This window comes from Salvelinus fontinalis, chromosome 2, assembly GCF_029448725.1.
Source record: "Salvelinus fontinalis isolate EN_2023a chromosome 2, ASM2944872v1, whole genome shotgun sequence".
NCBI lineage: Eukaryota > Metazoa > Chordata > Actinopteri > Salmoniformes > Salmonidae > Salvelinus > Salvelinus fontinalis.
The window spans coordinates 27,887,520-27,913,953 of record NC_074666.1 but is presented as its reverse complement, the minus strand read 5'-3'; the positions used below and the strand labels follow the sequence as shown (position 1 = coordinate 27,913,953).

Here is a 26,434-nt window from a genome sequence, read left to right as displayed (position 1 = left end):
AAATAATTACCAATAACTGTAGGATATTTATTTGGACTGTATACTAAAAGGTGTATGACGTAGTTATTCCTCCAAATTTTGCAGACTTTTACCCTGTATTAAATATTTTATTCATACAACAACTCTACATTTACCGTAACAATTTTATACGATTCTGCTGTTAGTCTAATGCATTTGGACTAGACCGTAGACGTCCTACACTTAACAAAGTAGGATCATCTATGAAAGAAAACCGCTGATAGAGGGAGCAAGGTGATTTGGAATGTTGGGAAAGACACAGTGGAGAGATGATTTTGTCCAGGGATTAGATATACGCAGTCTACATAAAGGAGAAAGCTACATGACCTGTGTGTTTACTAAAATCAATATAAATGATCACACCAACTCAAGTACCATCTCTTCATTGTAATACATGAATATTCAAATTTTATTACAAAAATAGTCACTACTTTACTGCTTGTGGCTGATTACAAAGAAATAGTAATTACAAAAAGCATATATCGTCCCTACCATTCTTATTCCCGCCTTATATTTTCAGAAATATGTTTTTGCAGAAAATCACTTGGTGAGCAGAGTATGTAACTCTTCACCTTTATAAATCAAATCCTTTCTATCACATCTCTTTATCATGACCGTCTGAAACAGTAATTGCCCATCAGTTCCAGATAATACCACTCCTGACATTCCTCTCACAGTTTGCTCCTCTTCCTCCCCTCTGGCAGGCCTGGGTCCTGTAAGGAGATGAAGCTACCTAGCAGGGTAGGGAAGGCCCCTTCCCCATCTGACTTTCTGGATAAACTCATGGGAAGGACATCTGGGTATGACGCCCGCATTAGACCCAACTTCAAAGGTATAATGCAATACACTGTAGATTATACAACAATACATATACAGTTATACACATTATGATACAGTACAGTAAAGCCTAAACAGGTGGCTGTAGTACAGTAGCTTTAAAGAATATATTTAAGATACAATTGGAAATAAATCTGAAAGATTTCCACTTTCATATTACAATTATGATTTATTTTGATACTTAAAGCCGGAATTACTCAGAGCATTTGTTTTTGGTTAGAAAGTGTAATTTTGCGTGTATGATAACCCACAGACCTTAGGCTCTATTAAATCCGCGTCACAGAAGTTCAGCCTTACAGTGTGATTGAAATGTAAAGCCAATATTCCCGCTTTAGCGGAGACTGCATTCACAGTATATGCTGCATATGTCAGCTCAATCGGAAATTACCTAAAAATGTTATCTCGGGATCAGAATGAATAGAGCCCCTAGTTCAGTCTGTTTCTCCACAGCCAGCGAAGCCAGCAGATTCCCTCTGACATAGTTCCTCTTTATTTCTCAAGGGTCAAATCTCATCATATATATTTTATACCTGCTGCACATCACTGAAATATGCCAGTGAATGCAATGCAAAGTAACTCCCTGCTGATTGTCTATAAATACACTAATTTAATTTAAGTAGAATCAATAAATTATACCCTCTTAGGAAATTAGATTATGAAATATTTATGATGTCAGTAGTTGAGAGATGCAATATACTAATGGGAGCATATTGGAAACGACAACCATTTTATCCTGTCTGTTTGTCATTACTCAATCTAATACAAGACAGCTTGCCACATTATAAACTGTAAACACATCCACCGCTGTGCAGTCAATCATCTCTAAAATGAAAGGCCACCACCTTCTCCCTACATCCCTACTCAAAACCTGCTCATCAAGCCTGCTTATGCTTCTCACAACCCTGATCAACAAGTCCCTGCTGACCGGAGAGATATAGTACCATCAATCTTCAAAACAGTTGTAAAAGGTTTTCCAATCTGACTTCTTGCACAGCACCAGAACAGCTCTGATTAAAGTTACCAATGACCTGCTGATTCTGGACCTCCTAGCATCCTCCTCCTCTTAGATCTCAGTGCTGCTTTTGACTCTGTATACCACATCATCCTCCTGTGGCATCTCAGAGAACACACTGCTGTCTTTGGAACAGCTCTGAACTGGTTCTCCTCCTACCTCTTCCAATAGGTCATACCATCACTCTCCCAGCTAGATGCATAGAAATTCATCCATGCCTTCTTCTCTCAGAATGACTACGCCAATGCGCTGTTTGGGGGCCTCCCAGCTAAATCCCTACAGAGGCTCCAACTAATCCAGAACAGTGCTGCCAGGGTCCTGACCAGGACCAAGAAGTCAGACCATATCACCCCGATCCTGGTCCAACTCCACCGACTACCGATCAACTACAGGATTGACTTCAAAATGGTCATGCTTGTATTTAAAGCCCAGCGATCTCATCTCAATCAGCGAGCCACCTTGCACTCTCTGCTCCAGCCACTCCCTACTGCTTCAAGTCCTCAAGACATGTCTCCGAACTATGGGGGACCGACCCTTCTGGTCCCTTGCCCCTCGCCTATTGAATGCTCTCCCTGGCCATCTGAGAGTTGCACCATCACTCTGAACTTTTAAAACGTGCCTTAAAACCCACTTCTACAGACTGAATTTTTTATATTCCTAATCTAAATTGTATTTAGCACCCAGCACACTATTGCTATTTTATCTGCCTTGATTCTAAATGTATGTTGTTTTTATTGTATAAATACAGTATCAAAAATAACTCCGTAATGAAAAGCTTTATACAAATGTATTATTATTATACTGAACAAAAATATAAACGCAACAATTTCAACAATTTTATAGAGTTACAATTCATATAAGGAAATCAGTCAATTGAAATAAATAAATTAGCCCCTAATCGATGGATTTCACATGACTGGGCAGGGGCACAGCCATAGGTGGGCCTGGGAGGGCATAGGCCCATTCACTTGGGAGCCAGGCCCACCCAATCAGAATGAGTTTTTCCCCCACAAATGGGCTTTATTAACGACAGAAATACTCCTCAGTTTCATCAGCTGTCCGAGTGGCTGGTCTCAGACGATCCCGCAGGTGAACAAGCTGGATGTAGAGGTCCTGGGCTGGCGTGGTTACACGTGGTCTGCGGTTGTGAGGCCAGTTGGACGTACTGCCAAATTCTCTAAAATGACAGGCTATGGCAGAGTATTGAACATTCAATTCTCTGGCAACAACTCTGGTGGACATTCCAACAGTCAGCATGCCAATTGCACAATCCCTTAAAACTTGATCTGTGGCATTGGGTTGTGTGACAAAACTGCAAAAAAAATATATATATATATTTTTTTTTTCACCAGGTAAGCTAGTTGAGAACAACTTTATGCATAGACTTATAGATGACCTGGGGCCAGTGGGTCTGGCCACGAATATGTAGCGAGGGCCAGCCGACTAGAGCATACAGGTCGCAGTGGTGGGTGGTATAAGGGGCTTTGGTGACAAAACGGATGGCACTGTGATAGACTGCATCCAGTTTGCTGAGTAGAGTATTGGAAGCTATTTTGTAAATGACATCGCCGAAGTCGAGGATCGGTAGGATAGTCAGTTTTACGAGGGTATGTTTGGCGGCGTGAGTGAAGGAGGCTTTGTTGCGAAATAGGAAGCTGATTCTAGATTTAATTTTGGATTGGAGATGTTTAATATGAGTCTGGAAGTAGAGTTTACAGTCTAGCCAGACACCTAGGTATTTGTAGTTGTCCACATATTCTAAGTCAGAACCGTCCAGAGTAGTGATGTTGGTCGGGCGGGCAGCGAACGGTTGAAAAGCATGCATTTGGTTTTACTAGCATTTAAGAGCAGTTGGAGGCCACAGAAGGAGTGTTGTATGGTATTGAAGCTCGTTTGGAGGATAGTTAACACAATGTCCAAAGAAAGGCCAGATGTATACAGAATGGTGTCGTCTGCGTAGAGATGGATCAGGGAATCATCCGCAGCAAGAGCGACATCATTGATATATACAGAGAAGAGAGTCAGCCCGAGAATTGAACCCTGTGGTACCCCCATAGAGACTGCCAGAGGTCCGGACAACAGGCCCTCCGATTTGACACACTGAACTCTGTCTGAGAAGTAGTTGGTGAACCAGGCGAGGCAGTCATTTGAGAAAACCAAGGCTGTTGAGTCTGCGGATAAGAATACGGTGATTGACAGAGTCGAAAGCCTTGACCAGGTCAATGAAGACAGCTGCACAGTACTGTCTTTTATCGATGGCGGTTATGATTTCTTTTAGTACCTTGAGCGTGGCTGAGGTGCACTCGTGACCAGCTTGAAAACCGGATTGCACAGCGGAGAAGGTACGGTGGGATTCAAAATGATCAGTGATCTGTTTATTAATTTGGCTTTCGAAGACTTTAGAAAGGCAGGGCAGGATGGATATAGGTCTATAACAGGGTCTATAACAAGGTCTATAGCTCATGAAACTTGGGTCTTGAGTGTCACCCCCTTTGAAGAGGGGGATGACCGCGGCAGCTTTCCAATCTTTAAGGATCTCGGACGATATGAAAGAGAGGTTGAATAGATTGGTAATAGGGGTTGCAACAATGGAGGAGGATAATTTTAGAAAGAGAGGGTCCAGATTGTCTAGCCCAGCTGATTTGTACGGGTCCAGGTTTTGCAGCTCTTTCAGAACATCTTCTATCTGGATTTGGGTAAAGGAGAAGCCGGGGAGGCTTGGGCAAGTAACTGCGAGGGGTGCAGAGCTGTTTGCCGGTGTTGGGGTAGCCAGGAGGAAAGCATGGCCAGCCGTAGAGAAATGCTTATTGAAATTCTGGATTATTGTGGATTTATCGGTGGTGACAGTGTTACCTAGCCTCAGTGCAGTGGGCAGCTGTGAGGAGGTGCTCTTATTCTCCATGGACTTTTTGGAGTTAGAGCTACAGGATGCAAATTTCTGTTTGAAAAAGCTAGCCTTTGCTTTCCTGACTGACTCCGTGTATTGGTTCCTGACTTCCCTGAAAAGTTGCATATCACAGGGACTATTCGATGCTAGTGCAGTCCGCCACAGGTGGCCTTTTATTGTCCCCGGGTTCTTGATATGCCACACCTGTCATGTGGATGGGTTATCTTGGCAAATGAGAAATGCTCACTAACAGGGATGTAAATAAATTTGTGCACAAAATCTGAGAGAAATAAGCTTTTTGTGCTTATGGAAAATGTCTGAGATCTTTTATTTCAGCTCATGAAACATGGGGCCAACACTTTACATGTTGCGTTTACAATGTTTGTTCATTATATACTGTAAAATAGTTTTTATTCCATTGTGCGCTGGAATACAATATTATACCATCATTAAATAGACCTGACAATGTTTTCAGATCCGTTTTTATTTGCCACAGATATTTTCCTTGAAATATGAATACATTTGTATGAATATGTACTGTATGAGTAATGCATTTTACAGTACAGGCTAAGCAATGAAAAAATGGTCTGTTTCAGAAAATAGTATAGTGAAACACATGGAAATTATAATGCAGTATATATGAGTAGCTGTGTTTCTCATGGACTATTTTTCACGTCCTCCTGTGAATGTCACCATCAACCTGTTCATCAACAGCTTTGGGTCCATCACAGAAACCACTATGGTGAGGGCTTTTTATCCTCATCCACCTTTCCTCCAAACAGCGGCTGTTCGCTCACTTTAATAGACTGTCTCTTTTCTACTGTAACTACCATAGGACTATCGGCTCAATGTGTTTCTATGGCAACAATGGAATGATCCATGACTAGCCTATAAGGAGTACCCTGATGACTCCTTGGACCTGGATCCTTCCATGTTGGACTCCATCTGGAAACCTGACCTTTTCTTTGCCAATGAAAAAGGGGCAAACTTTCACAAAGTCACCACAGACAACAAACTGCTGCGGATATTTCAAAATGGGAATGTCCTCTACAGTATCAGGTGGCCGATATCTCTAAAACAGTGTCTCCTCATAATGATATATAAGAGTACAATTGTGTTATTTATAACATGTGATCAGTAACAATAATTATCAACACTCAATTTGAAGCCACAAGTAAGATTAGTGTACAAAGCTCCCCATACCTGTCTTCTAGTCACCCTCTCACTATGTGCTTCTGGTTCTGTGAGTCAGGTTAACTCTCATCCTGTCCTGCCCTATGGATCTGATGAACTTCCCTATGGACATTTAGACATGCTCTATGCAGCTGGAAAGCTGTGAGTTTTACCTCTTTTTTATGCATTCTTTGCACTTGGCTAGTTTCACTTCCTGGTGCCTCTTTTGCCCCATTCTCTACACTTGACTAGACAGGCTTTTGATGTTGACAACTTTGTATATAAACTTGCCTCTCCCTCTGTAGCAGGCTAGATCATGAATAAAAGAAACCCGTGTTCTCCCTTCTCCTCTGTGCTCTAGTTGGCTACACCACGAATGACCTGTGTTTCCAGTGGCTGGACATTGGCCCTGTGCAGGTGGCTGATGACCTGATGCTTCCTCAGTTTGTGTTGAAAGAGGAGAAAGACTTGGGCTGCTGCACCAAACACTACAACACAAGTAGATTCTGGACTCTCAATGGAATGTTATTGCCACAGTTTGCTTAATGACAATGTCTTCATCTCTAACCATCTGGCATCTGCTGGCAGGTAAATTTGCCTGCATCAAGGTAAAGTTCCACCTGGAGAGACAGATGGGTTACTACCTGATCCAGATGTACATCCCCAGCCTGCTAACTGTCATCCTCTACTGGGTCTCCTTCTGGATCAACATGGATGCTGCCCCAGCTAGAGTGGGCGTTGGTATCACCACAGTGCTCACCATGACAACACAAAGCTCTGGGTCCAGGGCATCCTTGCCTAAGGTAAGAGAGGAAATGTTTGATCTTTTATTTTGCTCAGGTGTTCTAGCTGGACAACCTACATACATTCAATCAAAATTGATTTCAAAAGATTATTTCATTCAGAAAATGCCTGTTACCAGTTTTATACTTAATACCTAATCATCACAGGTTATTTCAGTTGTTTACCTGCATGTTGAGGTTCTAACACTTATTCATCTGTTTGTAGGTATCTTATGTGAAGGCCATTGATATCTGGATGGCTGTGTGTCTTCTTTTTGTGTTCGCTGCACTGCTGGAGTATGCAGCAGTAAACTTTGTCTCACGACAGCACAAAGAGTTCTTCAGACTGAGGAAAAAGATCAAAGAACAACAGCGGCAGAGAACTGTGAGTACAAGACCCTGTGCAGCCCACTCCCTCAGGCTGCTGTCACCTGCTATTCCCTCTAGGCCCTGTTATGCAGCAGCAACACAGTTCAGCTGGCTGTCATATCATGCTGGGAGATCCACAGACCTGTTCTGAATTCAAGTCATTTTCTTCCTTCTTCTGGCCATAATTGCTTGGCTTTCCGTTTCACTTCGGACCTCAAAATAAACAAGTAACCCAAAAGAGTGATCAAAAAAATAATTATCTGGAATTATTGAACTGACTTGAGGTAGTAGTTTGTCTGTAGCTCCACAGTTAGCCTTCCACTATATTATGAAAATGTCCAATACTTTTCCCTGACACCTCCATCTAGATCAGTTCCAGGGACCAGGTAGCCTACTGTTTTACCTAAGTCTCATCTTATTTTGAGACCTTTACACATTCAGTTGGTATTTCTCAGACTCTGTTAACATACTTGAATGTCATCAGTAATGTGTCACAGCATGTTGTTTAGATTGAATCACAGTATTCCCGTATGCCTGCTAAACCTCCATGTTGCTCTGGCTCTATCAGCAGGGAAGTGGAAGTGGTGAGAGCAGCAAAGTGAAAGGTAACAGCGTGCCAGGCAACAACACCTGCCAGGGGACCTTGTTTGGCCCTCAGCAGTGCAGTGTCTGTGCCAGGGTAAAAACGACTATTTCTCACATTGACTGGAGTCTAGTTTAATGGGGATATTCCACTGTTTGTTAACTTAGAAAAACAAAATGGTAGATCTCACAGTGATACGGTTGTCATCGCTATCTGTTTAATCTCTCTCGTGAAATGTATTCATCACAAAATCCAAGTACTTTGCCACATTATAATACTGTATGTGGAGAAAATGTTGCAGGTTGAGGGTGACAGACATATTTGACCCTTTTCCTTTTGCTCTTTCCTAGGAGCAGGCACTGGCAGAGCAGAGTCAGGCCTATTTTCTCCATAGTTATGGAGTAGCAGAAGATGCACCACCAGAGACGTATGCCCCAATCTTTCAGGCCTTACCTCCTGGGTTTCCACTGTATGACATCCGCAGGCCATTTGTAGATCGGGCAAAAAGGATTGACACTATATCCAGGGCTGTGTTCCCTCTGAGTTTCCTTTGCTTCAATGTTTTCTATTGGCTCACCTACAAAGTGCTACGGAATGAAGCCATCTGAGCTACTTTGTGACAAACCAACATCTGAGGACTGAATTACAGCACTAGAAACCAATACCGAGTTGAATCTTCCACAGAACACTTTGAGACAATGTTAAAATTCATCAGCTGTGCCAATGGATGAATAACTGACTGCATGTCCAGTTCCATTAATTCTTTTGTGAAAGTAAGCAAACTTGATGTCTCTTCGAAGTGTCATCCGTAAGTTCTTTTTACAATTCCAATGGAACGCACTAATGGCATATAGGCCCTCTTGCACTATGGATACTTTTAATGTCACCCCCATGGAGGGCACAAGTCCAGATATTGAAGCAGGACTGCATGGAAAAATATATATTTTTTGGTATTTCAGAATTGTATTTATTTTGTACTCTTGTGGATTGCCACATTAGCAAATCATAAACCCCTACAAATACACTGCTCAAAAAAATAAAGGGAACACTTAAACAACACAATGTAACTCCAAGTCAATCACACTTCTGTGAAATCAAACTGTCCACATCAGGAGACGTGGAGGAGGCCGTAGGAGGGCAACAACCCAGCAGCAGGACCGCTACCTCCGCCTTTGTGCAAGGAGGAGCACTGCCAGAGCCCTGCAAAATGACCTCCAGCAGGCCACAAATGTGCATGTGTCTGCTCAAACGGTCAGAAACAGACTCCATGAGGGTGGTATGAGGGCCCGACGTCCACAGGTGGGGGTTGTGCTTACAGCCCAACACCGTGCAGGACGTTTGGCATTTGCCAGAGAACACCAAGATTGGCAAATTCGCCACTGGCACCCTGTGCTCTTCACAGATGAAAGCAGGTTCACACTGAGCACGTGACAGATGTGACAGAGTCTGGAGACGCCGTGGAGAACGTTCTGCTGCCTGCAACATCCTCCAGCATGACCGGTTTGGCGGTGGGTCAGTCATAGTGTTGGGTGGCATTTCTTTGTGGGGCCGCACAGCCCTCCATGTGCTCCCCAGAGGTAGCCTGACTGCCATTAGGTACCGAGATGAGATCCTCAGAGCCCTTTAGACCATATGCTGACACATGCACATTTGTGGCCTGCTGGAGGTCATTTTGCAGGGCTCTGGCAGTGCACCTCCTTGCACAAAGGCGGAGGTAGCGGTCCTGCTGCTGGGTTGTTGCCCTCCTACGGCCTCCTCCACGTCTCCTGATGTACTGGCCTGTCTCCTGGTAGCGCCTCCATGCTCTGGACACTACGCTGACAGACACAGCAAACCTTCTTGCCACAGCTCGCATTGATGTGCCATCCTGGATGAGCTGCACTACCTGAGCCACTTGTGTGGGTTGTAGACTCCGTCTCATGCTACCGCCAGCATTCAAAAGTGACCAAAACATCAGCCAGGAAGCATAGGAACTGAGAAGTGGTCTGTGGTCACCACCTGCAGAATCACTCCTTTATTGGGGGTGTCTTGCTAATTTCCACCTTTTGTCTATTCCATTTGCACAACAGCATGTGAAATTTATTGCCAATCAGTGTTGCTTCCTAAGTGGACAGTTTGATTTCACAGAAGTGTGATTGACTTGGAGTTACATTGTGTTGTTTAAGTGTTCCCTTTATTTTTTTGAGCAGTGTATATTGATTTCAACATATGGTACACTTTATGTTATTGTACATTATTGGTACAGAAGTGAATGCTGGACATATTGAATTGTCTAGTTAGGCAATGTCCTTGATTATCATAATGTCAAGTATCGACTTTGTCATCCTCAATTAAACAAATCAAAAATGTGAGATCAAAGCTGGGACAGAGACTGAAAAACAGCTTCTATCTCAAGGCCATCAGACTGATAAACAGCCAACATACTGACTCAAATCTCTAGCCCCTTTAATAAAAAATTGGATGTATTGTGTCACTTGATCTTTTTTGCCTTTCTGACATCGGATGGTGTAAGTGTCCTGGAGGGCAGGTTGTTTCCCTCCGGTGATGCGTTGTGCAGACCTCACTACCCCCTGGAGAGCCTTGCGGTTGTGGGCGGAGCAGTTGCCGTACCAGGCGATGATACAGCCCGACAGGATGCTCTCGATTGTGCATCTGTAAAAGTTTGAGAGTGTTTTTGGTGACAAGCCAAATTTCTTCAGCCGCCTGAGGTTGAAGAGGCGCTGTTGTGCCTTCACCACGCTATGTGTGGGTGGACTATTTGTTTGTCCGTGATGTGTACGCTGAGGAACTTAAAACGTTCCACCTTCTCCACTACTGTCCCGTCGATGTGGATAAGGGTGTGCTCCTGCTGTTTCCTGAAGTCCACGATCATCTCCTTTGTTTTGTTGACGTTGAGTGTGAGGTTATTTTCCTGACACCACACTCCGAGGGCCCTCACCTCCTCCCTGTAGGCCGTCTTGTCGTTGTCGGTAATCAAGCCTACAACTGTAGTGTCGTCTGCAAACTTGATTTGAGTTGTGGGTGAACAGGGAGTACAGGAAAGGGCTGAGAGCGCACCCTTGTGGGGCCCCAGTGTTGAGGATCAGCGGGGTGATGTTGTTTCCTACCCTCACCACCTGGGGGCGGCCCATCAGGAAGTCCAGAACCCAGTTGCACAGGGCGGGGTCGAGACCCAGGGTCTCAAGCTTAGACGAGTTTGGAGGGTACTATTGTGTTAAATGCTGAGCTGTAGTCGATGTACAGCATTCTTACATAGGTATTCCTCTTGTCCAGATGGGATAGGGCAGTGTGATTGCGTCGTGGCCCTATTGGGGCGGTAAGCAAATTGGAGTGCGTCTAGGGTGTCAGGTAGGGTGGAGGTGATATGATCCTTGATTAATCTCGCAAAGCACTTCATGATGACGGAAGTGAGTGCTACGGGGTGGTAGTTGTTTAGCTCAGTTACCTTAGCTTTCTTGGGAACAGGAACAATTGTGGAACAGCAGACTGGGATTGATTGAATAGGTCTGTAAACTCACCAGCGAGCTGGTCTGCACATGCTCTGAGGACGCGGCTAGGGATGCCGTCTGGGCCGGCAGCTCTGCAAGGGTTAACAAGTTTAAATGTTTTACTCACGTTGGCTGCGGTGAAGGAGAGCCCGCAGGTTTTGGTAGCGGGCTGTGTTGATGGCACTGTATTGTCCTCAAAGCGAGCAAAGGGGAGCAAGACATCAGGGTCTGCGACAGGGCTGGTTTTCTTTTTGTAGTTCGTGATTGACTGTAGACACCACCATGTGTCTGAGCCGTTGAATTGCGACTACTGTGTCTCTATACTGATGCTTAGCTTGTTTGATTGGCTTGGAGGGAATAGCTACACTGTTTGTTTACGGTCGCCTTTCCCTGATTAAAAGCAGTGGTTCGCGCGAATGCTGCCATCAAACCACAGTTTCTGGTTTGGGAAGGTTTTAATGGTAGCAGTGGGTACAACATCACTGATGCACTTGCTAATAAACTCGCTCACCGAATACATCAATGTTGTTCGATGCTATCCGGAACACATCCCAGTCTACGTGATCGAAGCATTGAACAGACCTGAGCACGGGCATTTCCTTTTATAGTTTCTGTCTATAGGCTGGGAGCAACAAAATGGAGCCGTGGTCAGAATTGCATTATGTGTAACTGCACGCGTCAGACAATTCAAGATCACTTGTCTGACTGGATCCAATGTTTCAACGTATACTAGAGGTTTATTATAAAGTGACAACAGTACAAGTTCAGGTACAGTTAGAATACATATTTTATTGATAAAAGTGGCCCAAGAAAAGAGAAACAGTTTAAAACTGGATGACCTGGCCCTGAAAGAGTAAGAAAAAGGATAGCGATTAGGTAAAAAAAATATAACATTTCACAGATTGCTGCAAATAGATTCAAATCACCATCTATAAGAAGCTAAATTGTCTTAGTGTCCATCTCATTAACACCACCATCTGCTTCGTGCCTACCTTTCACAATTAGGCACAAAGGATTGCTGGCTCTCTAAACTGAGGAGAACCAGTACTATTACCTTCCTCTTCTTGTCTCCTCCCAGTTCAAAGTGTTTGCATCGCTTGATGGGAACCATTCTCTTTTGCCGACAGTTGGGCTCCACACACTCCAGCCTCAACACAATCTTCTTTGTAGTTTTAGCCTGCAGGACAAATCACAAGGGTTCAAGCATGCAACATAAAAATATGGAAATCATTCATGTGCCGACTAGGGTAGACATGGTAACTAAAACAGAGGCAATTTGCAAACAAGTCCCATCTTTAGAAGGGAAGACTAAGGTAACAGTGCATTTGTAAAATATTTCCCCATTGTGATTCTTGCATACCTTCTTCCTGAAAATAGGCTTTGTCTGGCCACCATAACCAGATTGCTTTCGGTCGTATCTCCTTTTGCCTAAAATACATTGTTACCTTATTAATGCATGCTGAGGTAAACACCACGCATAAATGCATGTCAATGTTCAAGCAGACAGAGACTGGGAAGTAACGAAACATGGCAGCTCTGCTTCTAACTCCCAAGTTTAAAAAGTTACAAGCATTTCGCTACAACCGCAATAACTTCTGCTAAATATGTGTATGTGACCAATACAATTTGATTTGCACGTTAAACACCGTAGCAAACTTACCCTGTGCATACAGAGAATCCTTGCCCTTCTTGTACTGGGTAACTTTGTGAGTTTGATGTTTTTTACATTTCTTGCAGTAAGTCCTGCGGGTCTTCGGTACGTTTACCTAGATACAACATAAACACTAATAAACGACTGAACCAAAGATATAGTTAAGACTTCGCTCCACTGAAGCCTGTATCACATTGCTTGCTAGCAATTTCAATAACGTTAGCTAGCGATTTTGCTAAGTACACATTGGAAGTGTTCGCTTAGCTACCGTTAGCTACGTGGCTGGCTAGCTAACACCTCTGCGAATACGTTAGCTAGGGCCGCAAACAAATGGCTTGTATGTATGTCTGTACATTAGCTAATATACATATTAGAAAAAGTTATGAATTAGAAATGCGTGGAGAATAAACATACCATGACTGCACTCTCCTGGGGCAGGTGCTCAAATGAAGAAAAAATGTAAGGGACCACATGTAAATGACGTACACCGGTAGTAAACCGGAAATTCGTGGGTCGGCTGGAGAGCGTTCTCTAAACCTAACCATTTCCTAACCTTAACCTCAGTCTCCTAACCAGCTACGGTAATTATCTTAACCTGCTGTGTAAATTCTCCTAACCTGCTACGAAAAAGTCACTTCGTTATAGTAGCGTGAAAATTGTGCCGTTCTGTCGATAAAGTCAATTTAACAGAAGAGACTTTCCTTGCATGGAAAGTACTGATAAGTGATTTGTATGGCTGTTCCCTCTGTGGGCCTACATTGTGACAATGAAATAACTTTTTCATATATTTAAACTATTACTGAGAGACAGAATATTGAATACTGACATGAATAACTGCATGTGGAAATGTACTTTTGTGCAAAATAATTAAATGGTTAGAGAGAAACATTGAATTATGAATTGATTAATTCTTGAAAATGTAAAAATATCAACATCATGAAATATTACACATTGACAAAGATGGACCTGACGCCATAAAACACCACATCATATTTCCACCCAGTAGTACATTTGGCCACTGGACATCCATAATGTAGACTTATTTTGTAAAACATTCATTATCAGCCTGTTTGTTCATTTCAATGGAGACTTTTATCTCCCTCAACAACTTTAAAAATCTGCTATCCGAGCAGCTAACCGATCGCTGCAGCTGTACATAGTCCATCTGTAAACTACCCACCCATTTACATTACATTTAAGTCATTTAGCAGACGCTCTTATCCAGAGCGACTTACAAATTGGAAAGTTCATACATATTCATCCTGGTCCCCCCGTGGGGAATGAACCCACAACCCTGGCGTTGCAAGCGCCATGCTCTACCAACTGAGCCACACGGGACCCCACCCAATTTACCTACCTCACCCCCATACTGCTTTTATTTATTTACTTTTCTGCTCTTTTGCACACCAGTATCTCTTCTTGCACATGATCATCTGATGATTTATCATTCCAGTGTTAATCTGCTAAATTGTAATTATTCGATTTATTGCCTACCTCATGCCTTTTGCACACATTGTATATAGATTCTCTTTTTTCTACCATGTTATTGACTTGTTTATTGTTTACTCCATGTGTAACTCTGTGTTGTTGTCTGTTCACACTGCTATGCTTTATCTTGGCCAGGTCGCAGTTGCAAATGAGAACTTGTTCTCAACTAGCCTACCTGGTTAAATAAAGGTGAAAAAAAAAAAAAAAAAAAAGTGTATTAAGATGGATAAAACACACATGGATCTCAGTAGTGATATGTGCTTGATCATAGTGAGAGGTATCTTGAAGGCTATCCGTTAACGATAGGTGTTAGGTTCACAGTCTGGTCTCTGGAATGGCAAACAAGTCAAAAAGGTGATGCAACACCTATGGGGCCAAAAAGAAAAAGAACAGACATTTAAATGTACTAAGTACACACTATTAGAGAATATCCAGAGACGGTCAAAGAAGTTCTGGCATACTTTTCAGACATATTTTTCTTATGTAATAAGGATTATGCAGTGGAGATATCCCATTGATCATTATCAGAAGAATGCAGCCTTTGTGCCAGGTTATCACTCCTTTGAACTTACCGTTCTCTCTGGTCTCTAAGGGGAAGACGTTCTTCAGTTGCTCTATGACCTGTTGAAGGTGATAGGCTGTAACACCCTGCTCTGGCTCCAAGGCCGGCCCTGATTACACATAAGGAAAAAAAAGGCATGAGGGCTCCCTTTTAGACAAGCCCCTAATGGCAACATGTCTTTGATAGTTAATCCTCATATCAAACTAGCATATTATGTTACCTGGGGGTTCTGTGTTGGAGGCTTCTGAGCTTAGCTGTCTCCCCAGCTGGTCTCTTCGTGACACAGGAGAGTACACAGATGACGGTGTTCCAGTCGATACATTGTCCTCTGAACCCTCTCTGTTCTGTTGGACTCACAAAACATATTCTAATATCACAAGGAAATAAAAGGATGCACTTTCATGTGGACAGGGCTGTGCATTTGAGGCATACCCCTATTTGCTAACCTCTGGCTGAGACTCACCTGTTGTAGAATCTCCCTGAGCCGGTGAAGCTGGGACTCTAGCTCCTTGTTGTGGTCCTCCAGGATCTGCATGCGGGTTTCCAGCCTGCCCTTATGGTGCCTCAGGTCTTTGGCCTCAGCCAGCAAGGCCTGGTCCTGGTAGTCCTCCTGGTCCACAGAGCCCTCCCTCAGGTGTGGACATGCCTGGGCCTCAGCGTGCTGCCACTTCAGACGTCGGTACTCCCCCTGGAGCACCCTGGTGGAAATTACACCTTTGTGACCCCAGGCACTCATTTGTGTTTTTATGTTCTCATCTATACTCTTATGGCAGATCAGAGGTAAACAAATGATGATTGGATTCGATACCCTGATGGCAGAAATATTTTGATTTGTACGTGATTGGACTGACCTCACCACTCATGAAATGATAAGGACATGAGCGTTAGTGACCTCTCACCTGTTCTCGTTCTCCAGCATGGCCAGAGTCCTCTGCAGCTCATCCTGGGTATCACAGCCTGTATAACCCAGGTAATGATGACAGGAGGCCAGGGAGTCCTGCTCCAGGCGGTCAAGATACTGATCCTCATCCCTGGCCATTAACAGAGGGAAGGACAGAATGAACTATGCGGACATGTAAGAAAGATAATGTAATGTTCATCTTGGACAGTCTCATTTTGTATCATTAAGAGCTTTTTATGATGAATTTACAAGCTCTCATTGAAGGAGCAGTTCTGGTCCTCCATGTCAGCGAGTCTTGAACATAAGCAGACAGTAAAAACATACAGTACCAGTCAAAAGTTTGGACACACCTACTCATTCAAGGGTTTTTCTTTATTTGGACTATTATCTACATTGTAGAATAATAGTGAATACAACAAAACTATGAAATAACACATGACAGTCCATCATTACTTTAAGACATGAAGGTCAGTCAATCCAGAAAATGTCAAGAACTTTGAAAGTTCTTCAAGTGCAGTCGCAAAAACCATGAAGCGATATGATGAAACTGACTCTGAGGACCGCCACAGGAAAGGAAGACCCAGAGTTACCTCTGCTGCAGAGGATAAGTTCATTAGAGTTAACTGCACCTCAGATTGCAGCCAAAATAAATGCTTCACAGAGTTCAAGTAGCAGACAAATCTCAACATAAACTGTTCAGAGGACACTGCGTGAATCAGGCCTTCATGCTCGAATTTCTGCAAGGAAACCACTACTAAAAGGACACCAATAATAAGAGACTTGCTTAGGCCAAGAAACACGAGCCATGGACATTAGACCGGTGGAAATCCATTCTTTGGTCCGATGAGTCAAAATGTGACATTTTTGGTTCCAACCGCCGTGTCTTTGTGAGATGCGGAGTAGGTGAACGGATGATCTCCGCATGTGTGGTTCCCACTGTGAAGCATGGAGGAGGAGGTGTGATGGTGCTTTGCTGGTGACACTGTCAGTGATTTATTTAGAATTCAAGGCACACTTAACCAGCATGGCTACCACAGCGATACACCATCCCATCTGATTGCGCTTAGTGGCACTATCATTTGTTTTTCCACAGGACAATGACACAAAACACACCTCCAGGCTGTGTAAGGGCTATTTGACCAAGGAGAGTGGTGGAGTGCTGCATCAGATGACCTGGCCTCCACAATCGCCCGATCTCAACCCAATTGAGATGGTTTAGGATGAGCTGGACCGCAGAGTGAAGGAAAAGCAGCCAACGAGTGCGGGAACTCCTTCAAGACTGTTGGAAAAGCATTCCAGGTGAAGCTGGTTGAGATAATGCCAAGAGTGTGCAAAGCTGTCATCAAGGCAAAGGGTGGCTACTTTGAAGAATCTCAAATATAAAATATATTTGGCTTTGTTTAACACTTTTTTTGTTACTACATGATTCCATATGTGATATTTCATAGTTTTGATGTCTCACTATTATTCTACAATGTAGAAAATAGTAAAAATAAAGAAAAACCCTTGAATGAGTAGGTGTTTCCAAACGTTTGACTGGTACTGTAGTTCACTGCGAGGTAAATGGAATATGTATCATGGGAGGGAATTCTAAGAAGTACAAATGCAGCAGTCTAAACATTACAAGGGGGAACAACTGTTGCTCCTTCTGTTGCTCCTAAATCAGGCTTCTGTGTTTTTCTGTAGACACTTTCCTTGGCAGAATTACATTTCTGTGTTTTCTTCACTTTTTGCTTTAATTTCTTATAAACATGATCTTGCAGAGAAAGAGGACACGCCAGACTAAATGTTTTAATATGATTAAGCCGAAATAAGGAAGTCACGCCACTCCACCATACTCATTAGTGGCATCATGTTCATCTGTGTGGAGAAGATTATTTCAGAGAAAAGGCACATCGTGAGCAGTGCTGCTGAGGGCCGAATGTAGGGACAGATAAAGACTGCATGCATTGATAGTGAACAGATTTAAGAAGTTACTAGAGAAGTTTTGAGATTTCTTCACTGACATTGAAGTAAAGAAAATGACAAATGTGTGGCAGTGTTCAGCAGGCTGCTGATCTCAGCCCAGCTGTTCCAAATATAGGCTGCAGGAGTTATTGCCTGAGAAACTGAATTATAGGGTTCTGTGGACACTGCTAACCTTCAGCGTGCTTTCCTCCTGGCCCTAGCGCTGGTAGGCTTCAGGCTCACTTTTCTGACTCAGCCTGACCCAACACCCCCAGGGTGAAGTCCACCCAGCTAATGGGCAGCAGCAGGTGGCTGATGCTATATTAGGATTTCTTGACTCATACCTGCAGGCATAGTGCTCAATCCTGGAGTGTGTGTCCGAGTGGGGAAGCCTCGGGGACGAGCTGGGCCTAAAGGAAGCACAGAGATGTCAATCAAAGTCAGGAGTCAATCTGTGCTGACAGTCTCCGGATGTGCCATCACATAAGACCTCCCAGGCTTTAGACCTAATTCTGTGGACTCACGTCTCCTCACTCGCTGACCTCAAGACAGACTGTACAGGCAGGTAGCCCCTCTGGGGATGCTTGCTGAAGTACTGCTTTGATCTGAACTTGTTCTTCAGTGTTTTGGCAAAATCACGCATCCTCTCCCCTGAAGTGGTCTGCCAGAGATCAGAAAATAATGTACATTTCAATTCCATGGGAATATTCTTGTAGCCATGCTTGGGTGTAGTATAGCATAATAAAATGAGTCTTACTGGGGTGTAATACTCCATGATGGGGTAAATTAAAGCTTTGGCCTTGGTAGTACGTCCGGACAGGAAGCAGCTCTGACAAATGTCCACATTGAACTGCTTGAGGCTTCTGTATCTGGGGGCAAAGGAGTTAGAAGCCTAAATATTATTGACATTCTCTATATGGTTAAAATGGTGTTCCCCTGTCGAGGCCCTGTGGTTCACCTGAAGCCTTTGATGGGACACTGTTTGCAGATGGAGCACTTGGCCTGGTGTTGGGCGTTCTCTGCCTGGACAACTCGCTGCAGCACGGGCAGCCACACAATGGACTGGGGCTCCAGGCTCATCCACTCCAGGAAGTTGGACAGCTGGATGGAGGTCTTCCCAGGAGCCTGCAGCCACACGGTGGGGAGGAGAAGAGGACCATGAGACCACCAGAGATCCCGAAGGCAGGGCCTGTGCTATCTGGCACCCTGAGGGCAGCTGGTCCCCTTCAGAGACTGACTAAGTAGAGCTGTAGAAAATTACTGGCGCTTCACAGTCATTCATTGCCAGAAATAATTCATGACATTGATGATAAGAAATGTTAAAGAAAAGCCTCATGAGTCACTAATGTTCATTACTGGACTAAATTCTCATTAAAAGGGTTTGAAAGTCACTCCATGTTAAATTTCTTGAGGGCCTTGAGAGAAATTGCATAATTAAGTTGTCATTCCCGTTTGGGTTCCAGTGATGTGCTCTAATCCAGCTGTGGAGCCTGATAAAGCCTGTCTACTATAGTAGCATCCCGATGCCACTGGAGTGAAGGACTGCTGAGTATCTATCATGGGGACATACCAGAGGACAAATCACATATTTACTACACAAAACAGACATGCATGTGGACATGAAAATATACACAACGTACACAAATACACCAATGTACACATATGTACCTCCGTAAAGCCCACACAAACAAGCTGACAGACAGCAAAAGGTCAGAGCGACAGAGCCTGTGGTAATTAGCCCTTTCAGATAAGTTAACACAGCCTATTAAAATGCCATGACCCCTTTGACATAGTTGACTGTTTACTAATCTCACTCAGATATGTCAAGATGAAGAGGCAGCAGACATATGACTGGCTGATCTAAAAGAGTCTATCAGAGGTGTTGATGTCTCAGTATTTATCATGAATGTTTGACATTAGCTTTTAACATTATACAGTTTGAGTTAGCATAACTGTCATCATAGATGTTTAGTTGAATAGGGCTCACAGTGTTTAATCAGGCATATGCATCTCTCCACCATGGTCTCAGAGCTACTCAGACTTATAAACAGCCTCAAATCCTCTGTGACATTAGTCTGCTGCTCACATTATTTGTTATAGATTACACCTTACAAATGCATAAAGAAAGTTCAAAATCCACTTTGATAATCAACATCACATATCAAGATTGGAGATAATCTAATGACAAGTATCAGTTTAACACAGATTGGATTTTACTTATTGTAATCTCACACAATAACAGGGAATTAGATGGGGAAAACCTTAGCTATACTTAACAGTAGTAGCTAGTTTGACCAATGTAAATCCTAGCTCACCATGCGAAAGCAGCTGGCCACGCTTGGCTCCACATTGCTCCCTCCAAAGGCAGCCACCTCTCCTAGCTGCCATGGGATCTGGATTATCTCCTGAAGCAGGGCATTGAGGTGCTGCTGGTCAGCACATCCACCAGGCCCAGACACCTGCCAGAACAGATCTGACATACCCTCTCCTCAGACAGGACACAACCTACACTTCTCTGTACTCTTGAACTTGCTTGTAGTGATTATGTGAGTTACGGTTGATTGGAAATGCATCATATACAGTAACAAAGCACATCTTACATTTGCATTTCTCCTGAATGTCAGCATTGCATAGACACACCAGTCCTGTCTTGAAGGATAGGATTCTCACCTGCCCATTACGGCCACTAGAGGGTGCAGAGAGAGAAAAAGAGGAAGTCTCAGTGTTTGACTGCCACACAGTATGGAGTGAGGTGGATGTTTTTTCACAGTGGAAAACATTCTTACTCAACAGCGTCAACTGCCATCTAAGCATGAGATAATGCAGTAATACACCCTCACTATCCTTCTCACACAAATGCACATGGTTCATTACCCACACGCATTCATAAGATATCCAGGTGTTAGCCCCAGAGCGCTAAACTCACTGTTTTGGCCTTCAGCCGCTCAGCTGAAGTGCATATGAATGCATCTATAGCCACACACACGTTTACAGCTAACCTTGTGGGGGGACACAATTCAGTCCCAGTCAAAATCCTATTTTCCCTAACCCGTACTCTTACTTTAACCTTAACCCTAACCCAAAAACCAAACTTTAACCCTAAACCTAACCCTAATCTTAAAACCAACCCTAGCTCCTAACCCTAATTCTAAGCTTAACACTAACTCTAACCTTAACCCGTTGCAAATAGCATTTGACCTCATGGGGACTAACAAAATGTTCCCAGTTGGTCAAATGTTTGTTTGTTTACTACTCTTGTGGGGACTTCTGATCCCCACAAGAAGTTAAACACGTCCACACAGTCTTCACACACATACAATCGCCCAGGGACAAATGAACGCTATCCAAAGAGCGTAAATGCCGCAGTATAAAACACACACACACAAACTGAGCGCTGTCACGCATCATTGGATATTTATTTGATACTTGGTTGGTGATGTTGCCCTGGGGAATATTGTTCACTAAACTGAATGGCTAATCCAAGGAGCCCTGCTAAGAGTGATGTACTGTAGCTAAATTATCTAAGCGATAGAGAGCAACCCCTGATGTGGGACTGACCTAGGATGTCTCTTAGAGGAAGAGAGGAAGATGCAGAGAGAGATGGGGGGAAAATATTTAAGGGAAAGAGTGGAGAGAGTGACGTGTTACGGAATAGATAGTGATTGGGAATAGAAAGGCTAAAGGATAGACAAAAAGGGGAATAAACTGTAGAAAATTAAGAAGATGTTCCATTAGACAGACCTGTCGTATACGTTGAGCAGCCAGTTGAGACACATGTCCACACAGAGCGGGATGTTGAGCAAGACGCCATGTTTCTCCTTCAGCTGCTCGTACAGGCTGGTCAGAGCATGGATGACCTCCAGCACATCCATAACCTCAACAACTTCCACCACGGGGTCATCGTACCCCGACCCCAGGCCCTGGAAAACCGCTGCCACACAGCCAAGGCTCAGCTTGTCCACTTTGGGTAGAGGGGAAAGGGAGAAGGTCGCTAGCTGTGACACTACTGCTGCGGTGATTGAGTGGGGCAATTAATATGACAGGCCACTGGACACAGTAACACACTCACATCTCAAGGCCTGTTGTACACGTCGCAGCTTCATGGCTGTTCGGTAGGCAGAGAACCTGATATTGTTCAGATCAGCTGGGGAAAGATGGTAAATAATGGCATCTTTAGATCAACACCATAATAGGAAGCATCCTTGCAATCATATGGCGATCCTTTTCTTCAGTCTTACCAAGTGCCTGGTAGAGCTCTTTCATTTGTGGATGATCCCAACAAGTGGTCTGGGTTTGATGGCTGTAGCAAGAGAGAGTAACATGTGGAGAGATGTAGAGGGACAGAGGTCATAGTAAATATTGAGGTCACAGTAAACAAACTGGGACACGGGTCACAAAAAGAGGGAAACTGTTTGCAGCACAGCTTGCAGAGTGCCGCATAATTATATGGCACGTTATTTAAGTGTCAGCTATTGTGCCAGAATGACACAATTTACCCCAATCTGCCACCATCTACCACAAACGGTCGCGGCATAAGCTCTAAACTTTTAAAGGAAGAACCACTGTATGCTGCTAGACTTGTATTTGTGCTGGAAGGCTGATGTTTTTTCACACTGGTTTTGTGTTTTTATTTATGCTTACTTAATGTAGTACGGCACTTTGCTGGGCGATATGGCACGTTCCCATGGAATCTGCACTGAACCTAAAATGAAACAATGTAAATCAAGCAAGCACAACAATGTAGCATGGAAAATGTAAACAGAAGAGCAAGGGCACACAGCATGGCAAATGTAACCAGTGTTCTGAGGGGGTTCTCCAGCAGAAAGAGAGAGACACAGCTTACCAGAGAGGAAATGCTGGGACCTGGGCCCAAAGTCTCTGTGGGCATCCTGCAGATGCCTCAGCCTCTTCTCAGTGGACTCCTGCAACAGGGAAACACACACACATCTCTAAGCCTGCTACAGCACATTCCCAGGGACAGAGTAACATACTACACGGGATCTGACAAGAGGCTTTAGAAAAGTGATGGGAAAAATGAGACTGCTGGAGAACATTGTTGCAGGGGAAGATCAGGATTGTAAAATCTCATATAGGATTTTAGCCTCTCCCTTTTTTGTACCTCCAGCAGTTTCCACCTGGTGTTGAGTTGCTGCAGACCCTGGGTGTTGTCCTCTGATAGGGGGACACTGGAGATGGTCAGCTGGTGGACTAGCTGGTTGACATGCTTCATGCCCTCCTGACCCTGAGTCAGCTCCTCCTGGAACAACTACAACATAGAGGCCATGCCAGTCACTAACATGGCAACCATTTGCCAATCGTAACACAACATCCTGGTATGTAGGGTCTTTGACCAAATATGCTGTATCTGCTGGTATAGCAATCTAGAATAAATCAAACTTTATAATGTGCAGAGAATAGCTGCTAATTTAGTTATTCTATTCCCATGCACACACATTAAGCATTTGGAGCATATCAGCTCATTTTCAATGTTAGTCTAAGTAGTCATTATATAATGGAACATAAAAATGGACCTTGGTAGTGGAAAAAAAAAAATGGTTGTATGTTGTTGATTCCTGCATACCTTGGTGGCGTCGATGTGGTCCTGCAGTGAGTCAATGAGGAGGTCTCCTATGGGCCCCCAGGCCTCCTGCACCCCCTCAGCCTGCTCTATGTCCAGGCACAGCTCCTCCACAGCCCCCTGTAGCTCTGTGAGGCGCTCCAGAGTACACTGCATGTGTTTGTGGCGCTGAACACTGCGTGACATCACACTCTCCCACAGGTCTCCGGCCACTGCGGCCTGCCTCAACACCCAGCGACTGACACTCTGCTGCCGAGTACTCACGTCTACAGACAGGAGATGCAGAGGAACATAAAGGGCAGATCTCACTGGAGAGACAATGACAAATCAGGATTCAGCTTATCATGAAATAAGCATTTTCTTCCTAACCAGGAACACATAACTTCTTAGTCTGATAATTGGGTTTGCCATATCTTGTTGACTTCCCCACCTTTGCTGTCATCTGGATCCACAGTGGCCCATTGTGACAGAAAGGCCTGAGCGGACTCCAACACCGAGTAAATAAAGGGTCCCCGAGACTTTAACTCCTCAACGAAAACCTAAAGAAGAGAACAGATATCCGTTTTATCGTCATTCTATCTGCTCTGGGTTAAGTGCTGCACATAGCAGCATAACAAGACTTAACGTTAATAAACTAGAAAACTGGAGTATGCACAAGACACTGGATAACTTGTTTGTTTCATCCTTGTAACTGAATTAGATAACAGACCTCTGTGGACTTGCAAATATAGCCAGGAGCAAACAAGAGAAGAAATATTCACACGCTCAGGCTCCAGATTGAATCTGTGTTGATTTCCAATGACAATACATTCAGACTACATCATAATGTGGGTTGACGTACTCTCTCTCTATTTAGAATTTCACTTGGACTACATTTCATACATTGGGAATTTGCGATTCAGTACAACCGACAGACGTCAAAGACTGTAGAGATGATTTTTCACGGGCATATAAAGATCATCAAAACCATTCTTGCCAACCGCCCCATAAACAATGGCTTAATGTGAAATAACTGTACAAGACCATTTTTATGCTAATATTTTATTTATATACGGCACATGTATATTGTGTACATATCCTGCAAAAAAAATTTGACAATAAAAGTCAAACATAAAATGTTCACCACTGTTCAAAAGTTTGGGGTCACTTAGAAATGCTCTTGTTTTTGAAAGAAAAGCAATTTTTTTGTCTATTAAAATAACATACATTTGATCAGAAATACAGTGTAGACATTTTTAATGTTGTAAATGACTATTGTAGCAGGAAACAGCTTATTTTTAATGGAATATCTACATAGACGTACAGAGGCCCATTATCAGCAACCATCACTCCTGTGTTCCAATGGCACGTTGTGTTAGCTAATCCAAGTTAATCATTTTAAAAGGCTAATTGATCATTAGAAAACCATTTTGCAATTATGTTAGCACAGCTGAAAACTGTTGTCTGATTAAAGAAGCAATAAAACTGGCCTTCTATAGACTAGTTGAGTATCTGGAGCGTCAGTACTCGCAAAACACCAGTCTCAACGTCAGTTGAGTGAAGAGTGAGTGAGTCAACTAGTCTATAGAAGGACAGTTTTATTGCTTCTTTAATCAGAACAACAGTTTTCAGCGGTGCTAACAATTGCAAAATGGTTTTCTAAGGATCAATTATCCTTTTAAAATGATAAACTTGGATTAGCTAACACAACGTGCCATTGGAACACAGGAGTGATGGTTGCTGATAATGGGCCACTACACCTATATAGATATAACATTTTAAAAAATCTGCCGTTTCCAGTTACAATAGTCATTTACAACATTAACAATGTCTACACTGTATTTCTGATCAAATGTATGTTATTTTAATGGACAAAAAATGTTTTTATTTCAAAAACAAGGACATTTCTAAGTGACCCCAAACTTTTGAACAATAGTGTATATCTCATAGATTGTTTTGGCCTACCTGATGTACCTCACTCTGATGCTTGTAGCTTGTTATATCGCCATATAAAGGCAAACTGTCAGATAGCTCCTCATCCTTCACAGATAGCCAATCAATGATGCCCTGTAGCGAACGCTGAAGCCTCTCATTAATGTCTGAGAGAGTCTCCAGTCCTACACTGTGGATTGGAAATACATTGAAACACAGACAAGCACGAATCGTACATACATTGTTAAATGTTGAGTAAATACAGCAATTTTCTCACAAATCATTCCAAAATACTGTATGTGAAAAGTTTGAAAGTGGGTAATCTTTATGTGTGGGTGGTTAAGAATTTCAAACACATTAATGGATGTATTTGAAATGTACTGTAATGACTTCCTCAGAAAACCGTGCCAGACCATGCTCTCCATCTAGGCCTTTCAGCACAGTGCGAGAATCTCAATTGCATAAACCTCACATCCTCGCCTCCTTCCCAAAACCTATTGGATGAGAAAGCCAGAGGTGAACTTCTCCAATGGGTTTTGAGAAGGAGGCGAGGGGAGAGGACGTGAGGAGTATGCAATTGAGATTCTTCCAAAGATGCCCTAGAGTTCAACAGTGACCCCTGACCTGACCTAAACTTCAAGAGTCAATCAATGTCCTGCCAGAGGCCACTTCTGAGCCCAGCAGTCTGAATGAGGGAACCCTCAAACGCACAATCCAACATGGTACTGACAAGTAACATTCTTGCAGGGCATGTTCCCCTCTGTGTTATCTATGATTCAGAGCAACGTCTACTTTCTGTCAGTTCAATGTCAACACCAGCAATTAAAATGCTACATCCAGCCTGTCTATTAAGTGCTGTGAGAGTCAGTGGGGGTGCCTTCATGGTTTATGTGCTAATTAAAGCCTGGGCGATAAGCTCTGGGTTAGCATTAATTTACCCCGCTCTCCATAGAATTCTCCCTGGTTCATTAAGTTCCACTTTCCTCGGCAGTGACAAAAACAACACGGCACACAAGTAGCAATTTACCAAAACTGTAAACGGTAATCAAACAGGAAAATATAGAATTGACAAAACAGAGCCACAGACACTGGTCCAGAAAGTCAGGGGCTAAATTAACAGATGGCAGATGATAAGTAGCGTGATATAAATACATCTAGGAGGGCACATCAACATATTTGGTAAAGAACACACCACAGTTAAGAATATTGTGGAATAAATATCTATTATAATAATGATAATAATTTAT

General features: G+C 43.3%; 3 protein-coding genes across 3 annotated transcripts in view; 1 reads left to right on the top strand and 2 right to left on the bottom strand.

The window, feature by feature from the left end:
* The first annotated feature begins 1,178 nt into the window (after nucleotides 1-1,178).
* LOC129815537 (glycine receptor subunit alpha-4-like) lies at nucleotides 1,179-7,975 on the top strand. The gene is made up of 3 exons (XM_055869453.1): nucleotides 1,179-6,730; nucleotides 6,936-7,094; nucleotides 7,647-7,975. Exons 1-3 carry the CDS (start codon nucleotides 6,473-6,475, stop codon nucleotides 7,797-7,799), a joined length of 570 nt encoding a protein of 189 aa, XP_055725428.1. The 5' UTR covers nucleotides 1,179-6,472; the 3' UTR covers nucleotides 7,800-7,975.
* A 3,943-nt stretch (nucleotides 7,976-11,918) lies between these two features.
* rpl36a (ribosomal protein L36A) lies at nucleotides 11,919-13,321 on the bottom strand. The gene is made up of 5 exons (XM_055869385.1): nucleotides 13,215-13,321; nucleotides 12,810-12,915; nucleotides 12,510-12,577; nucleotides 12,204-12,326; nucleotides 11,919-11,994 (listed from the first exon to the last, which is right to left on the bottom strand). The coding sequence occupies exons 1-5, from the start codon at nucleotides 13,215-13,217 to the stop codon at nucleotides 11,974-11,976; spliced, it is 321 nt and encodes a 106-aa protein (XP_055725360.1). The 5' UTR covers nucleotides 13,218-13,321; the 3' UTR covers nucleotides 11,919-11,973.
* Nucleotides 13,322-14,144: 823 nt separating this feature from the next.
* The window catches only part of LOC129815418 (RNA-binding protein Musashi homolog 2-like), a 490,331-nt gene continuing 478,041 nt past the window's right edge, over nucleotides 14,145-26,434 (bottom strand). The window contains exons 17-36 of the mRNA XM_055869219.1: nucleotides 25,221-25,377; nucleotides 23,707-23,815; nucleotides 23,280-23,542; nucleotides 22,818-22,964; nucleotides 22,542-22,620; nucleotides 22,340-22,400; nucleotides 21,937-21,998; nucleotides 21,768-21,842; nucleotides 21,440-21,659; nucleotides 20,299-20,384; nucleotides 20,014-20,171; nucleotides 18,657-18,823; nucleotides 18,456-18,567; nucleotides 18,223-18,359; nucleotides 18,043-18,108; nucleotides 15,750-15,881; nucleotides 15,314-15,548; nucleotides 15,071-15,194; nucleotides 14,861-14,959; nucleotides 14,145-14,654 (exon numbers count right to left, since the gene is read on the bottom strand). Of these exons, the coding sequence (XP_055725194.1) occupies nucleotides 14,635-14,654; nucleotides 14,861-14,959; nucleotides 15,071-15,194; nucleotides 15,314-15,548; nucleotides 15,750-15,881; nucleotides 18,043-18,108; nucleotides 18,223-18,359; nucleotides 18,456-18,567; nucleotides 18,657-18,823; nucleotides 20,014-20,171; nucleotides 20,299-20,384; nucleotides 21,440-21,659; nucleotides 21,768-21,842; nucleotides 21,937-21,998; nucleotides 22,340-22,400; nucleotides 22,542-22,620; nucleotides 22,818-22,964; nucleotides 23,280-23,542; nucleotides 23,707-23,815; nucleotides 25,221-25,377 (2,509 nt within the window). The 3' untranslated portion in view covers nucleotides 14,145-14,634. The remainder of the gene's footprint in view (nucleotides 14,655-14,860; nucleotides 14,960-15,070; nucleotides 15,195-15,313; nucleotides 15,549-15,749; nucleotides 15,882-18,042; nucleotides 18,109-18,222; nucleotides 18,360-18,455; nucleotides 18,568-18,656; nucleotides 18,824-20,013; nucleotides 20,172-20,298; nucleotides 20,385-21,439; nucleotides 21,660-21,767; nucleotides 21,843-21,936; nucleotides 21,999-22,339; nucleotides 22,401-22,541; nucleotides 22,621-22,817; nucleotides 22,965-23,279; nucleotides 23,543-23,706; nucleotides 23,816-25,220; nucleotides 25,378-26,434) is intronic.

Coding starts and splice junctions, on each gene's coding strand:
- LOC129815537 (XM_055869453.1), top strand. CDS start 6,473: ATGACAATGTCTTCATCTCTAACCATCTGGCATCTGCTGGCAGGTAAA. Junction 6,731..6,935: donor CCAGGGCATCCTTGCCTAAG/GTAAGAGAGGAA, acceptor ATCTGTTTGTAG/GTATCTTATGTGAAGGCCAT. Junction 7,095..7,646: donor AACAACAGCGGCAGAGAACT/GTGAGTACAAGA, acceptor TGGCTCTATCAG/CAGGGAAGTGGAAGTGGTGA.
- rpl36a (XM_055869385.1), bottom strand. Junction 12,327..12,509: donor AGCCTATTTTCAGGAAGAAG/GTATGCAAGAAT, acceptor TTTGTCCTGCAG/GCTAAAACTACAAAGAAGAT. Junction 11,995..12,203: donor GAGGAGACAAGAAGAGGAAG/GTAATAGTACTG, acceptor TTACTCTTTCAG/GGCCAGGTCATCCAGTTTTA.